The following is a 13,896-nucleotide window of genomic DNA, read 5'->3' on the forward strand; positions in this document are numbered from 1 at the left end:
CCGTTCACTTTGCGATCGCGTTCTGCTTTTACTCACCGTTCACCGTTCACACATCGTTCACCAAGTTGCATTCAGCGTTCGCACATCATACACTCACCATCGCTCTGCGTTCGTTCACCGTTCATTTACCGTTCAGGTGGGAAAGTAGAACGTTTCAGGGACTGTATAATTTTATCCTTATTTCATTGTGAATGAGAGTGGATACTCTTCTGCACCCAATTCGCTTTATTCATTAAAAAGCTCCTTCCAGTGTTCGCCGCATTATAAATACTTTTTTCGGACTCCATACGTATCAAATATGACAATGAATGCAAGATTTGATGTTTGCATTTATAAAACTTTTACTTCCCTGTATCATTTTGTAAGAATTACATGCACAGTCATGTACGTACTCGTTTTTATCCTAGGGAATTTTATGTTTTCTTCTGCATACGGTGAGAAAACTTTTCTCATTTTTCTCATTTTCTTAGCTATGCAGAGTTTTGCATTGATACATAACGTATGTATGTACTAATTATTTCTCATTCAAGCTTTTGATATCACCTTATAAGAATACTTATTCGATTCTTGTGAAACCCATTTAAGTTTTATTTGAATTCAACCTAGGAGTCAATGAAAACAGGGAAATAACAGTATCTGTTGCATCTCAATGAAAACATGCTTTTTTGTTCAATCAAATTGCGTAAATAAAAAGCAACATTGTGTTCAATTTGTTAGATACCGATATGTTGATAAAGTAAATAATGTCTAGATTTTTTTTTCTTATATGCGTAGTTTTTATAATAGATATTTGTTGCGTGATAAAGATATTTCAGACGAAGCGCATTTTGTAATAAACACGTTTGACTTGACCTATAATGCTTATATAACATGCATAGCAAGAACTCAAAACTCGGTATATGAGTATACTGCCACTGATTCTAAGGATTATGTTCCCATTTTAAACAGAGCAATTTTTTTTTATTTCAAGTTACATAAGTTTTTAGTCACATTCACACACACATTCACACATCCCATCTGAATTTAAACAAGAATGAAATATAAAATATATAAAATTCTAGAAATATTGTAAGTTAGTGTTTAAATAAGTGTTTATAACTCAAAAATATTAAGCCATGGTGACCATAGATTGTAAAAATTGTTCATTGTAAAATTTTGAATTGATATGCATTTTTCTACTTTGTACTTAAGAGTTAAATGATGTAGCAACCCAGTAATCATAGGCATTTTGTTCTGCTTTAAACAAGAAAAGATATATTGCTTTGTTTATAAAATAATAAAATTTATCACCCTATTATGATAGAAAAATGGTGTTTCACCTACAATAATATTGCATTTGTTAAATCCAACTCTTTTAGATGTTTTTGTAAAAATGTGCATGCTAAGATTACTCCATAATGAAGAAATTTTTGTACATTGTAAAAATATATGTTGTATTGTTTATATCCTTATTACAAAAGGTACAATGATCATCAGATAAAATACTTATTTTCTTCAAATAATATTTCACTGGAAGGATTCTATGTAGGATTCTATACTGTAACCATTGAGCAGAAGTATCCATAGTTGTTCTGAAACACACCTTAAAAACATCTTGAACACAAATATCAGATTCTAAAAGCATTGATAGTCCCTGGTCCATCTAAATATTGATGTAGGAATGATTTTGTTACTATTCAAATATCTATAAATAATTTTAGTGCACTTTTCATATACAATAATATTTTCAAAATAAATTGGAATAACAGAAGGTACATTCCCTCTTAACAGATTATTTATCTATAGACATTGTTTTTAAAAACCTGGATATAGCACAAATAATACTGTTATATTGCATAATGCAAACATTAGACAAATGAAATCTATTTCCAAAATCAGTAACATTTAAAAAAATTTCCTTCATTGTCTAAAAAATCACAAACACTTTTAACGCCATTTACATACCAAGTCTTTACAAAAATTATTTTGTTTCCAATTTTTATATTGGGATTGTACCACACAGGTAAGTTCAGATACTTAGTTTTCATATATGAATTGTTGTTGAGTGTTTTCATGAAATATAACCATGAATTAAGCACATCTTTCAAAAAAAAGTTGTTTTTTTTATATTAAAGCAAGACACATACTCTTCGCCAAAATCAAAAGCTTTATGCAATATGTCTTTACCATTAATTGCTAAAAAAAAATATCTAACCATGGTTGATTACTTTTTGTTAATCTTTAATCCAGGAGCATTTAAGAGATGTAATAAAGTTATTTATATCCAACATTTTTAATCTTCCTTGTAAAAAAATCCTGAGTAATAACTTTCCTTTTAAGGTAGTCCGATCCTCAGCTTTTTAAAATTAGCAGTTAAGTAATCAAAAGTACTCATTAAAGTATCTCTGAATCCACAAAGTTATGTAAATTTATCCACAGGATTTCTTTAAAGTTAAAAATTAAAATTAATCATATTATATAGGGGAAAATGTCAAATCTCCAATATTTTTGCAGAAAAAGTGAATTGGAATATCAGCAATGCATTTTCTAATTGCAAATTGACCAACAAATATATTTTAGGTTAAGAAACGATAGGTATCCAGGCATTTAGAGAAATTGCCATGATTTTAATACTTATTTGGTATTTTTTGTCTTCTATTTCCGTCATATATTCTATAATACATAGTGTAAAAGGCTTTTGCTATCATTGCAAGATACCACAAATCACACTTTATATCATATCATGCTAATCAGCATTAGTATCTAAGGCTGGATACAAGAAAATCTTATTCCTCTAAAAATCTGTTTTAATTTTTCCCTTTTGAAGGGTATAAAAGTAAACTTTTATAAGACCTTTCCCAAGATTTCCAAAAACCTTGAATCTTATAAAGATGAATAAAATGAAAATTGTTGCATGAAAAAATTTCATCTTCAAGCTTCATTTTGATGCATTTCAACTAAAGTATTAAATTTTGGAGTTATCCTTCCTGGCTGAGGATCGGATATCCTTAATTTTATCACATTTTAATTTCCATATAAACTCAAAGACTTCTCTGTTCAATAATGATAGAGTTTCTTTACTTGGATTTGGTAAAGATATAAAAAGATGGTAAAGGTTTGGTAAAACTAATGTTTTAAGAACTGTAACTCTGCCAATAGGAGTAAGAACCCTTCTTTTCCATTGCTGAATTAATACTTTGATCTTTGGTATTTGAACATTGTAGTTTAAATCAATAATTTTATCTAGTTCTACTGAAAAATTAATTCCAAGTAAATTGAAAGTTGTACAACCCCATTCAAGTTTCCAACGAGAATGATGGAAAACTTGATTAGAGAATTTTTTTGAACCTATCCAAACAATTTTAGTTTTTGAGCTGTTACTTTTAAGTCCTGTAAACTTTGAGAAAAAATCAATTGTATCTAATGCTGCAAAAAGTGATTTAGGTGAACCGTCAAGGGCAAGCCAGGTATCATCTGCACATTGGGATATTTTATGTTCTGTTTCGTTAATAACAATTCCTTTAATACTTTGATTTTGTTTGATCATAATTGCAAGAATTTCTGCACAAAGAAGAAAGAGATAAGGTGCCAATGGATCTCCCTGACGCCATCCTCTTTGGATATAAAACTGTTCGGATAAAAATCCACATTAAAGCACTGACGCACAAAATTTTGTATTTAGAATTTTTACCCATTCAATAATGTTTTAACCAAACCCAAAAAATTCTAATACTTTATACACAAAGGTCCAGGATATCGAATCAAAAGCTTTTTCGAAGTCTATAAGTACAAGCAATCCTGGTATATTTTTAGATTCAGTGTAATCCATAAGATCATAAAGAAATCTGGTATTTTCACCTATATATTTTCCTTTTAAAAATCCAAGTTGAGTATTTGATATGATATTGTCCAGGGTGGATCTTATTCTATGACTAATACAACGTGATAAAAGTTTATAAAACACATTTAAAAGTGAGTTAGGTCGCCAATTTTTCAAAAATTCTCTTGGCTTATCACCTTTTGGTAAGCATGTAATTAACCCTAATCTTTGAGAAATTGGAAGTTCTTTCCTCTGAAATATGTCATTTATGGCAAGTACTATAAAAAGTTTTAAAAAGTTTGAAAAAAAATCAAAATCAAAAAAAATTAAAAAATTCTGCGGTAAAGCCATCACTTCCTGGTGACTTATTGTTTTTCATGTTTTTTAACACCTCTAAGACTTCATTTTCCAAAATTTTTCCCTCAAGTGTTTTGGCAATATGATTTTCAAGTTTTGGAACCTCAGTAACAGTTATAATTTCTGCAAGATCTATGTCGAGAAGTTCTGCATCTACAGAAGTATAGAGAGATTTGTAATACATCCTGATTTTATTTAAAATTTCTGACTGATTGTAAATAGTTTCATTTTCCTCTGTTTTAATCTTTTTGATAATCTTATTCAAATAATTACGGGATTCTAATTTACAAATATATTGAGATGGTTTTTCTCCATATTCAACCCATCTGGCTCGAGATCTTATGATGTGACCTTGTAACTTTTCTTTTTTTTAAATTCTCAAGATCTGTTTTTTTTCTCCTCTATTAAATGTAGATTAAATGTACCGGTATTCTCTGCCTCTAATTTTTCTATTTGTGCAATTGACAAGGCTTCTTCTTTATTTTTTTCTTTCTTTCTATATGATGAATATGAAATAGTAATGCCTCTAATCTCCATTAGTAGGACTTCAAAAACTGTACTGTTAACCATATTTTCTATAAGCACATTGTTCTTTTCGTATTTGTTTCTAACAGATTTTATTGTTTCTTTCACTTTGGTATGTTTTGTCTTAAAGTAAAGAGTTATTAAATTTCCAGACACCTTTCCCTTTCTTAAAGGTATTGAATTTTATATCGAGAACCACTGATGAGTGGTCAGATCTGTACCCTGGTTTAATTACTAAATTTTCAACCAAGTTGCACATATTTTCAGAAATTAAAATATAATCTAATCGTCCTTGTTTTATTGGATTTTTCTTTCGCCATGTAAATACTTTTAAATTTGGATTCAAAACCCTAAAGTGGTCTATTATTTGTAAGTCATTCATAATTTCTAAAAGTTTTTCTCTTGCCTTTGGATTGTTAATGTTACAATAATTTTCTGTATCTATTGAAGGGTCAAGAGCCAGATTAAAATCACCACATAAAAAAGTAATCACTATCAAATTCTAAAAATGTCTCTCTTACTAATTCATAAAACTCTGGATTGTCAGAATTTGGTCCATATATATTAATTAAAGTAACTTTACTATCCTCGATTGTCATATCGAGAGCTAATAAATTACCATAATCGTCCTGTTTCTCCCTGTGAATATGAAATTCAAAATTGTTATTAAAGAGAATGCATACCCCTCTAGAGTTTGACTTGTACGAATTAAAAATACCTTTATATCCCCATTGTGTTTCAACATAAGATTCTATTTCTTTAGTAAAGTGAGTATCTTGCAAACACAGAATTGAAAAACCTTTTTTCTTATAATAATTTAAAACATCCTGTCTCTTGGTACCTGTTGCCAAGCCTTGACAATTCACCGTTGCTAGTTTAATTGAGCTACGTATTTAGTTTGTACTGTTTTAGAAAAAAAGCAATAAAGAGACTCGAATATGAAAGCACCATCTTTCCGAATAATGAAAACACATAATGATATTAGAAAAACAGGGGGACATACACACACACTCACCGACACACTTACACAAAAAGTAAACATGATCTGAATTTATCGATTATCGAGCCCGATCGATCTCACAGTCAAAATGTGTTATTTTCGCAAAGTCCACTCCGCTGCATATTTGAGTAATTATTTAGTATCCTTTCAATTTTTCAGACACTTTGTCTAAAATGTCAAATTTGTAGCGATTTCCTTCTTCGTCGTGGGCAAACACTTTTCCATTAAAATACCATGCACCATAAATTCGCGGATCATTGTTCAAGTCGCGCACCAGTTTAGCGTTCATTTGTGTAAGGTGATCGTGCATGGTGAAGATCTTTTGAATATCTGTGATCTGGGAGTGATCACCGCTACTTGTTCTTGGTTTTTTCACTGCAGCTTTCTCAGAAACAAGGGATTTTCTTATAGACATAGGTGCAGCTTTTGAATCTAGCTCCACAATTTTTTTTGTTTTATTTGTTCTTTGTCTGGTGTTTTTTTTTTTTTTTTTTGTTAGATCCCGCTTGATCCGAAGGCATCGCGAGTGAGTGCGTGAGTGCATACATGTACGTGTTCACAATGAAGACAGTGAAGAATGTCTTAGATTTAAACAGCACACTTCTTACGCTACACTAAGCCCAAAGTTAATGCAAAACTCACCAATATTGAATAATAAACTCCTTTCCACAGAATTAAACACACTTAAAACCGTATAGAAACAGGAAATAAACAGCGGAGCCCAAAATTTTTCGTCAGTCTCAGACCATCACGTGACCGGAACCCTCTAAACAGATGATTAAACAGAGCAAATTAATCATGTATACTTGTGTATACCAGTTTCTAAAATGAGAAAAAAAACATGATTTCTCTTTAAATAAGAAATTGTGTATAACCGTTTGTGAAATGTTTTTACAGATACCATGTTGCTCCTTAGGTATAAAAACAAAATTCGTTCTAAAAATGCTTTTATACAGACGAAATACGACACAGTAAGTCTCTTTAAAAGATGTTTTGCTTCCATAGGGATATGTAAATGATTTTTAAATTATCATATTTTTTTTCAAAAGAAATATGTTGAATCTTTAAGATGAGATATGTTTCCGTAATAATACATTTGTATGCCAATTTAAGCAATAGCTCACATACATAACAACGCTAAAATCGCCGAATGGCTCTGTGGTTAGAGTGTCGGCTCTAGAGTAGCGAAATTATGAGTTTAATCTTATGTTGCTGGTTTGAATACCACTTTGGACGTGGAAACAGGTACCTTGGATGAGACCTGTAATACGAGGCCCTGTGTAGTAGTAGGTGCTGGCATGAAAAGATCCCTTAGCTCTCTGCTCAATGGTCCTGAGTGCCGAGTATAGGACAAACTTCCTTGCTCTCCACCGGAAAATGGTTGCCTCTCCATATGAGTGAAAATAATCTCGAGAGGGGCGTAAAACAAAAATTAAACAAACACAGCAATGCTAGACAAGAGTAATATTGTTCAAAAAGAGACGCATATAGATAATTTTTTCAGTACCCATAGCAAAGGTGGTTTATTCAACTTTTGAAATTTGACCAATCTAACCAACCAACCTCCTAAAAAGATATAAAAAGCACCAACTTTTTGAATAAAGGACCCAACCAAAACCCCAACTATTAGAGTTTAAATGAGAATGTGTTTGATTGATATTCATACTAATACCATTCCTTCGTCACAGATGTATACAGCGTTTGAAAATTGAAATAAACATGATGTAAAATTGATTCAAATGTATCATTTGACTCATTATTGTTCTTTTTATCAATTAGACTGAAGCAACTTTTTTTTCATTCTAAATGCCATTTTTTAAAATGTTTGCTGAAAACGTCCTCTTAAAATTTTCAATTTTGTAAAACTGGATTCATCAGTTCGGGATAATTTCAGTGAGCAAGAATCTCTGTGTTAATATTTAATCGTTTAATTTCTGATGAATTCAATATTGTACAAATTACCTTTAACATTTCTCTTCTAAAAAGAAATCTTTATTGCACTAAATATTGTGTGTATTCTTACATGAAGATATTTCAGGTGAATTTAAAACATATTTTTATGCAAAATTAGACACAAATTACTCTCGACTTTACATGGAAACAATTTATTTGTTTGCGCATAATTTGAGCTTATATCTATTTTTTTTTTCATTAGAAAATCTGGCTCTTCAGAAACCGACTTGGCAAAGTTCATCACATGATGCCACTGTATCCGGTCCTGAGAAAGCTGTTGACGGTTTGAAAACAGACTTATCCTATAACGGAAGATCCTGTAGTGTGTCAGCTGCCAGAAGGAACAATGCTACCTGGTGGGTTAACCTCACAGACATTCTTTGCATAAATAACATCGTGATTTACTACAGGACCGACAACGTTCTTTGGGGTATGTATAGAAACATCACATGATTAAAAAAAGGGGAAGAAAACATTATGATAGTTTATTAATAATAAAGAAATACAATTGTTGAAAATTTTATATGCTATATGAAGGGTAGAAAAATAAAAAAACGGCTCAATTGCATTTTATTTAAATCGGTCAAATAATTTATTTGAATCATAAAGACCTCAATAGGAAACTTTTAAAATCTATTATAAAATATACGGATTCGATCTTAATAAATCTTCATTATTTAGCTTTCACCAGTCATCAGGTTCACACAAGTATATATGAGCAATACGTAGGTATAAGTTCTTTTTAATTTTATGCTTCAGTTCAGAAAAATAGATATTAAAAACATTAAAATAAGAAAAGTAATAGTTCATATTTTTTTGTCACAAATAGGCTATTGTGCTATTAAATGTATTTTCCACAAAGTCCAAGCAGTTTTTTTTTAAGAAATTCAAAGTTTGTGAAGAAAAATGTTGCTTTAAAGTCAGTTTTTTTTATCATTTATTTAAGGACTTCCCTTGATTAAAATTTCGAAGTTCGTGCTGGTAAATTTTGTCTGTACATTTTGCTGTCTTTATATTGTGTTTAGAAAATGATCACTAGGTAGTGAAAAGCTAAAAAAGTAGAGAAAAGTTAGAAAAGGAGAAAATAGTGCAAAGAGTGATGCAAATACACAGAAACTGAGAGACAGAGTGAAGAGTATAAAGTACTTTTGTTTATTGTTTTAAAGAACGCAGCACTGTTAAGGCTTACTATGAGAAATCAGCGGAAAATAGAAGTGCAAAAACGTTTTTAAAACTGAATTTACTATTATTCATCTGTTTTATTAGCACAAAACCTAAACACTTATGGAAATAGCATAATATAACCTACTCTGTACTGTATGAAGTTTTGTCCCGTCGATGGACAGTCAAGTGATGCATGCATACTACGTGTACTGAATGTAGGTCAATAACAAATTTCAATATTGCAAGGGCATATCCTATTTGAAATTAAAAATTCAAGCTATTAATTGTTTTTGTATACTTTGTACTTCCTGGAAAGTGCTGCTGCTTGGAATAGAGTTTACGTTTTAATAGTTAAAATTTCAAGTAAATAGGTCCATGTCGAAATATGTTTGACTTTTCCAAATATTTTTTGTACTTATAAAATCACGCTCTCGATTGAAAGAAAGTAGCAACACTTTTTAAGTTAATGAACATGTTCTTTATTTATATTAAAAAAAATGGTTAAGATTTAAAGTGTATGCCCTTGCAGAAGTGTAAAATATACCTAACCTGATCATAAAAACACGAACATTTTTTAAAAATACATTTTTTCGACAGTTAATGAATAATTGCACTAAACAAAGGATATACATTGGTATAAATAGCCTATTTAAAACCCGTAAATAATATTCTGTTTTATAATGAAACGCATTTTTCTTTGTTTAAAAATCTGCCTCTCACAGCACATGAAATATGTCATTTTTACCAAAATGTCGTCATGATTGACAAGTTCATCGATATCAGTGATTTGTTTGTAACCAAGTGTATGGGATTTAACTAGCAGCTTTTTTAATCCATTGATAAAAGGAGAAAAAAATTCTGAATCCTTCTTGAAAATATAAAAAGTAATTTTAGAATGGATGTATTCTGTAAGTTCAACAACAACAGAAAACATTCATCACCTGAGATTATCAGGTGCGTTTTGCTAGCAGCTGTTTCCATTATCCTGGTCCCTAACTCCATCAAACATAATTTTTAACACATTTTCAGTTTCTACGAGTACTCCTTAACTGCAATTCCAATGCATTTTAACCATTTTTGGTATATTAGTATATCATCAATGAATAAAAAATATACAGGTATGAATATGAAATCATACAAATTATATAATTGAGATTTCTCATGACCTCTGACATCCTTGGGTTCAATGAAAATGGATGAAGGTCGTTAAAGAAGTCTTTCTTATTTCAAAATTGAAATTTAACCAGGCAACGGTTTGCTAATCTATAAATCGTACTTAGTCCATTACCAAAACTGTGGAAACCAGGTCCTTGGGTCAATGTTTTTCAGGCCTTATGGTTGTCATTTGTTATATATTGCAAATATATTACAAGATGGACATCAACAGGCAAATTTTTATATGATTTTAATAAACACGAAGCCCACAGAAACATATAGCCGCTGGTTCAGGACTAAGAGTAGGACTAGGACTAAAATGGTTTTAAATTAAAATGACTTACAAATTGAATTATTTCTTTACTCATGTACATGTACAAGACAAATGTTGCACATGTAGTTTTCTTAACAAAAACTGTAAAATGTATGGCTTGTGGTACTAGTTTTAAGTCCCAATTGCAATCTGGGCAACTGTTAATTGAAATAAGTACTTTAATTTCTTTCTAATTTTTTTTAAACCTATGTCATTTGTATCAAGCGCTCAGGCCTTATGGTGGGGCTAAATTGGTCATGCATTGAAATTTATTATACAACGTGCCTGGATTTCTTAGAGGAAAGCTGCATAAAAGTGATTATTAAAGCCTTTCAAAATTAAGTTTGTGAGACCAGAGGTGCACTTCTTTTATATTAAATTGGCAATAGCTTTAGATAGAAATTATCTCATGATTCTAAGGTGACCATTATCTCATGATTCAGCAATTGCTATTATAAAACTCTCACTCTGAATTCAGAAAAACACTTCTTTGATTATTATTGTCATATTATTAATTTAAACACGTTAGAGTAAATGTGAATGTTTTGAGTACCTCCACAGTGCCCCCCCCCCCCTCCCCAGTCAAGTTTACCATTGATAAGATCACGTGACCAGAATTAAAAATTATGATTGGACATAATGGAGATAAAACTCTCTAATATTTATAAATTTGCATCAAATGGAGATAGAACCAAAATTACGGTTAATATCTTCTTAATTTTTGTCCAAAGAAACAAAATGTTTTCATAGGGAGATAGATCTCAGCGAGCCGATTTCAACAATATGCATAACTTTGACACTTTAAAAAAAAACTTTGGCGAAAATTTGACACTTTGAAAAACTTTGACAAAAACGTTGATACCTTGATTTACTATAGTTAACTATAGTAAAATATTGTTAACTATAGTAAACTATAGTTAACCATAGTAAACTATAGTAAATTATAGTTACATGTAACTATAGTATTTTTTGTTCGGGCAGCACTAGCGGACTACGAGCAAAACCGAAGGAGACCCAGAAAGCGAACCGGGGGTCCGCTCAGGGTTTTCTTTCAGTCAGATTGTGTGCGGTCAGTCCATCTACTGTACATGTATAAATACCATTTTCCATTAAAATTGCAAATGATATCTTGCAGATGAAATTAATGGTTACACAGCCCGATTTATACCGATAAATGGGTTTTTATCTCTTCGCATCAAACACAACAAATATACAAAATGGTCACCTATGTTTTCACGACACAAACTATACAAGAGCCACGATACCAGCTGTTGCTAACATAAGCTGCCCAGTACATGGACAATACGTCATTTTCTATAATGAAAGGCCAATAAAGAACGATAACAGAACCGAACCTTCTGTATATGCACATTCTGAACTTTGTGAAGTGGAAGTATACGGTAAGACGCTTACACAAAGTTATATCATTTCAATTTATTTTGTTTATAAAAATTAAAAAAAAATATATATTTGGATAAATTAATGATAATTTAGTTTACGCTAAGATGCTTTACCTTGATTTTTGAAATCATAATAATCGTGTAATCTATTTACGTATATTGCTAAAACAATAATTAAACAAGAGATGTTTGTGAAACACTTATGCCCCTTCCCCAAATTGGAATTTTTTCCAAGTTCAAGGGGCGTAACGGAATCAGAAATGGCGTATTCGTACCTTAAACAGAAATTGACCTAAATTTTCAACTGATAAATCTGACTAATAAATTTTATTTCAATATATGCAACATCTTCAAAGAAAATGATTGGAAACTGTAAATAATTAATTTTTTTCTAAGTCCAAGGGACATAACTCTGAAAAAATGGTGCGAGCATAACCAAAACAGAACTTGATCTGGATATTTAGCTGATAAATCTGTATACCAAATTACATTTCTGTATGCGAAACCTCTGCGAAGAAAATGAACGAAAACTGCATATAATTGGAACTTTTCCAATTCAAAGGAGCAGAGCTCTGTCAAAAATGGCGCCATCGTACCCAAAATAAAACTTAATCTACATATTAACCTGATACATTTGCATACCAAATTTCATTACACTATGTGCAAGGGTTGTGAGGAAAATGAGCGGAAACTAAATGGACCGACAGGCCGACCGACCAACAAACAGCAACAAAGTCATATGTCCTCCCTTCGTCGAAGTGGGGCATCATAATATAAATACATTTGTGTGTGATTATCATATTTAAGGTTGCTCTTCACCAAGACGCTATGGCCAGGACTGTTCAAAGGCATGTCCAATGAATTGCATTGATTTCTGTCACATAAATTCAGGAAGTTGTAAGCATTGTACACCGGGCTTCAAAGGTTCTCAGTGCGAACAAGGCAAGTCTTAGGTTACAACAGCATGCTTAGATTTGTTCGAAATATACATTCTCTTATTGTTCTACATGAATCTCTGAGAATTTGTTTAATATCGTAATTTTCTATTCTCAAATAACAACGACCACGATAGTCTTTATATTTTTTAATATAATTGAAGTATGGAATAAGATTGATATTATCTGAAATTTTTTTTAAACATTTTATTTAATATTGATAATTAGTTTTTAATTTAAAATGTAATTGAATTAGTAAATCTTAGATTGAAAAAAAATTGGTGGTAAAACCAAAGTGTTTTTTTTCTTATTTTATAAAAATCAATAAAATGTAAATAAGAGTAAGGGTCAAATTCGCTTCAGTGGCCAATTTTCATATGCAAACTAAATATAATACATAATACAAATATCTTGAAAAAGTTTTTTTTAATACCATTACGGTAAACCATTACCATGACGGGGTACAACACGATGAATAACAACTGCAGATTATAACTTTGTCTTAAACCTTTATAGAGTGTGATAGTGGATTCCATGGTGAGGGTTGTAGCCTGACTTGTGGACACTGTAAACAGACAAACGAATGTCACAACATAAATGGAACTTGTTTGAATGGTTGCGCCGAGGGATATGAGGGAGAATTTTGCAATAAAAGTATGGTTAACTAAAAAAACTGAAATGCCGACATATAAAAAAAATGTAAATGATCATTTATATCAACAATCAGATGACCTTTTCCAATCTTTATTTTTTATGAAAATCAGCATGCCCTGATGGATACTTTGGAGAAAATTGTGTTCAGAAGTGCAGCGATACATGTAGAGGATGTAACAGAACAAACGGATTATGTGAGAATGGGTGTCATCCTGGCTGGCAAGGAAATTTCTGTCACCAAGGTAAAATCTTTATTATCAGAACTTACTATTTACTTTTTGTAAGAACGTTTTTTAAACAATCATTTATGGTAAATTAGTTTAAATGTGGACGGTTGAAGCATATCAACAACACTTACTAAAAAAAATAAAATATCATCATTAATGGAGGTTCATATTTAATGGTCATTTCTTTTTGAATATTACAATAATATCTGTTATAACTAGAGCCGAGCTCGTTGCAAAGCAACGAGTAGGTCTTCCGTTGGAGCTGTGGACAGGAAGTATAGACATTGGGTCAAGGTCACTGCACTTTCTTATGTCAACAACCTTTCTTCTCAGCATGAGCCTCCAGTGAATTTTAATTACAAAGTTATGCTTAAACATTTTTTTCTTTGTCAGTGACCTTGATTTGCCAGAAAG

At 31.1% G+C, this 13,896-nt stretch overlaps 1 protein-coding gene across 1 annotated transcript in view; it reads left to right on the forward strand.

The window, feature by feature from the left end:
* The window catches only part of LOC134272167 (multiple epidermal growth factor-like domains protein 11), a 137,850-nt gene that overhangs the window by 88,805 nt on the left and 35,149 nt on the right, over positions 1-13,896 (forward strand). The window contains exon 10 of the mRNA XM_062754418.1: positions 13,366-13,497. Within this exon, the coding sequence (XP_062610402.1) occupies positions 13,366-13,497 (132 nt within the window). The remainder of the gene's footprint in view (positions 1-13,365; positions 13,498-13,896) is intronic.

The sequence above is a fragment of the Saccostrea cucullata genome, unplaced genomic scaffold (genome assembly GCF_032062105.1).
Source record: "Saccostrea cucullata isolate Sc308-1 unplaced genomic scaffold, CSIRO_AGI_Scuc_v1 ctg2042, whole genome shotgun sequence".
Taxonomy (NCBI): Eukaryota; Metazoa; Mollusca; class Bivalvia; order Ostreida; family Ostreidae; genus Saccostrea; species Saccostrea cuccullata.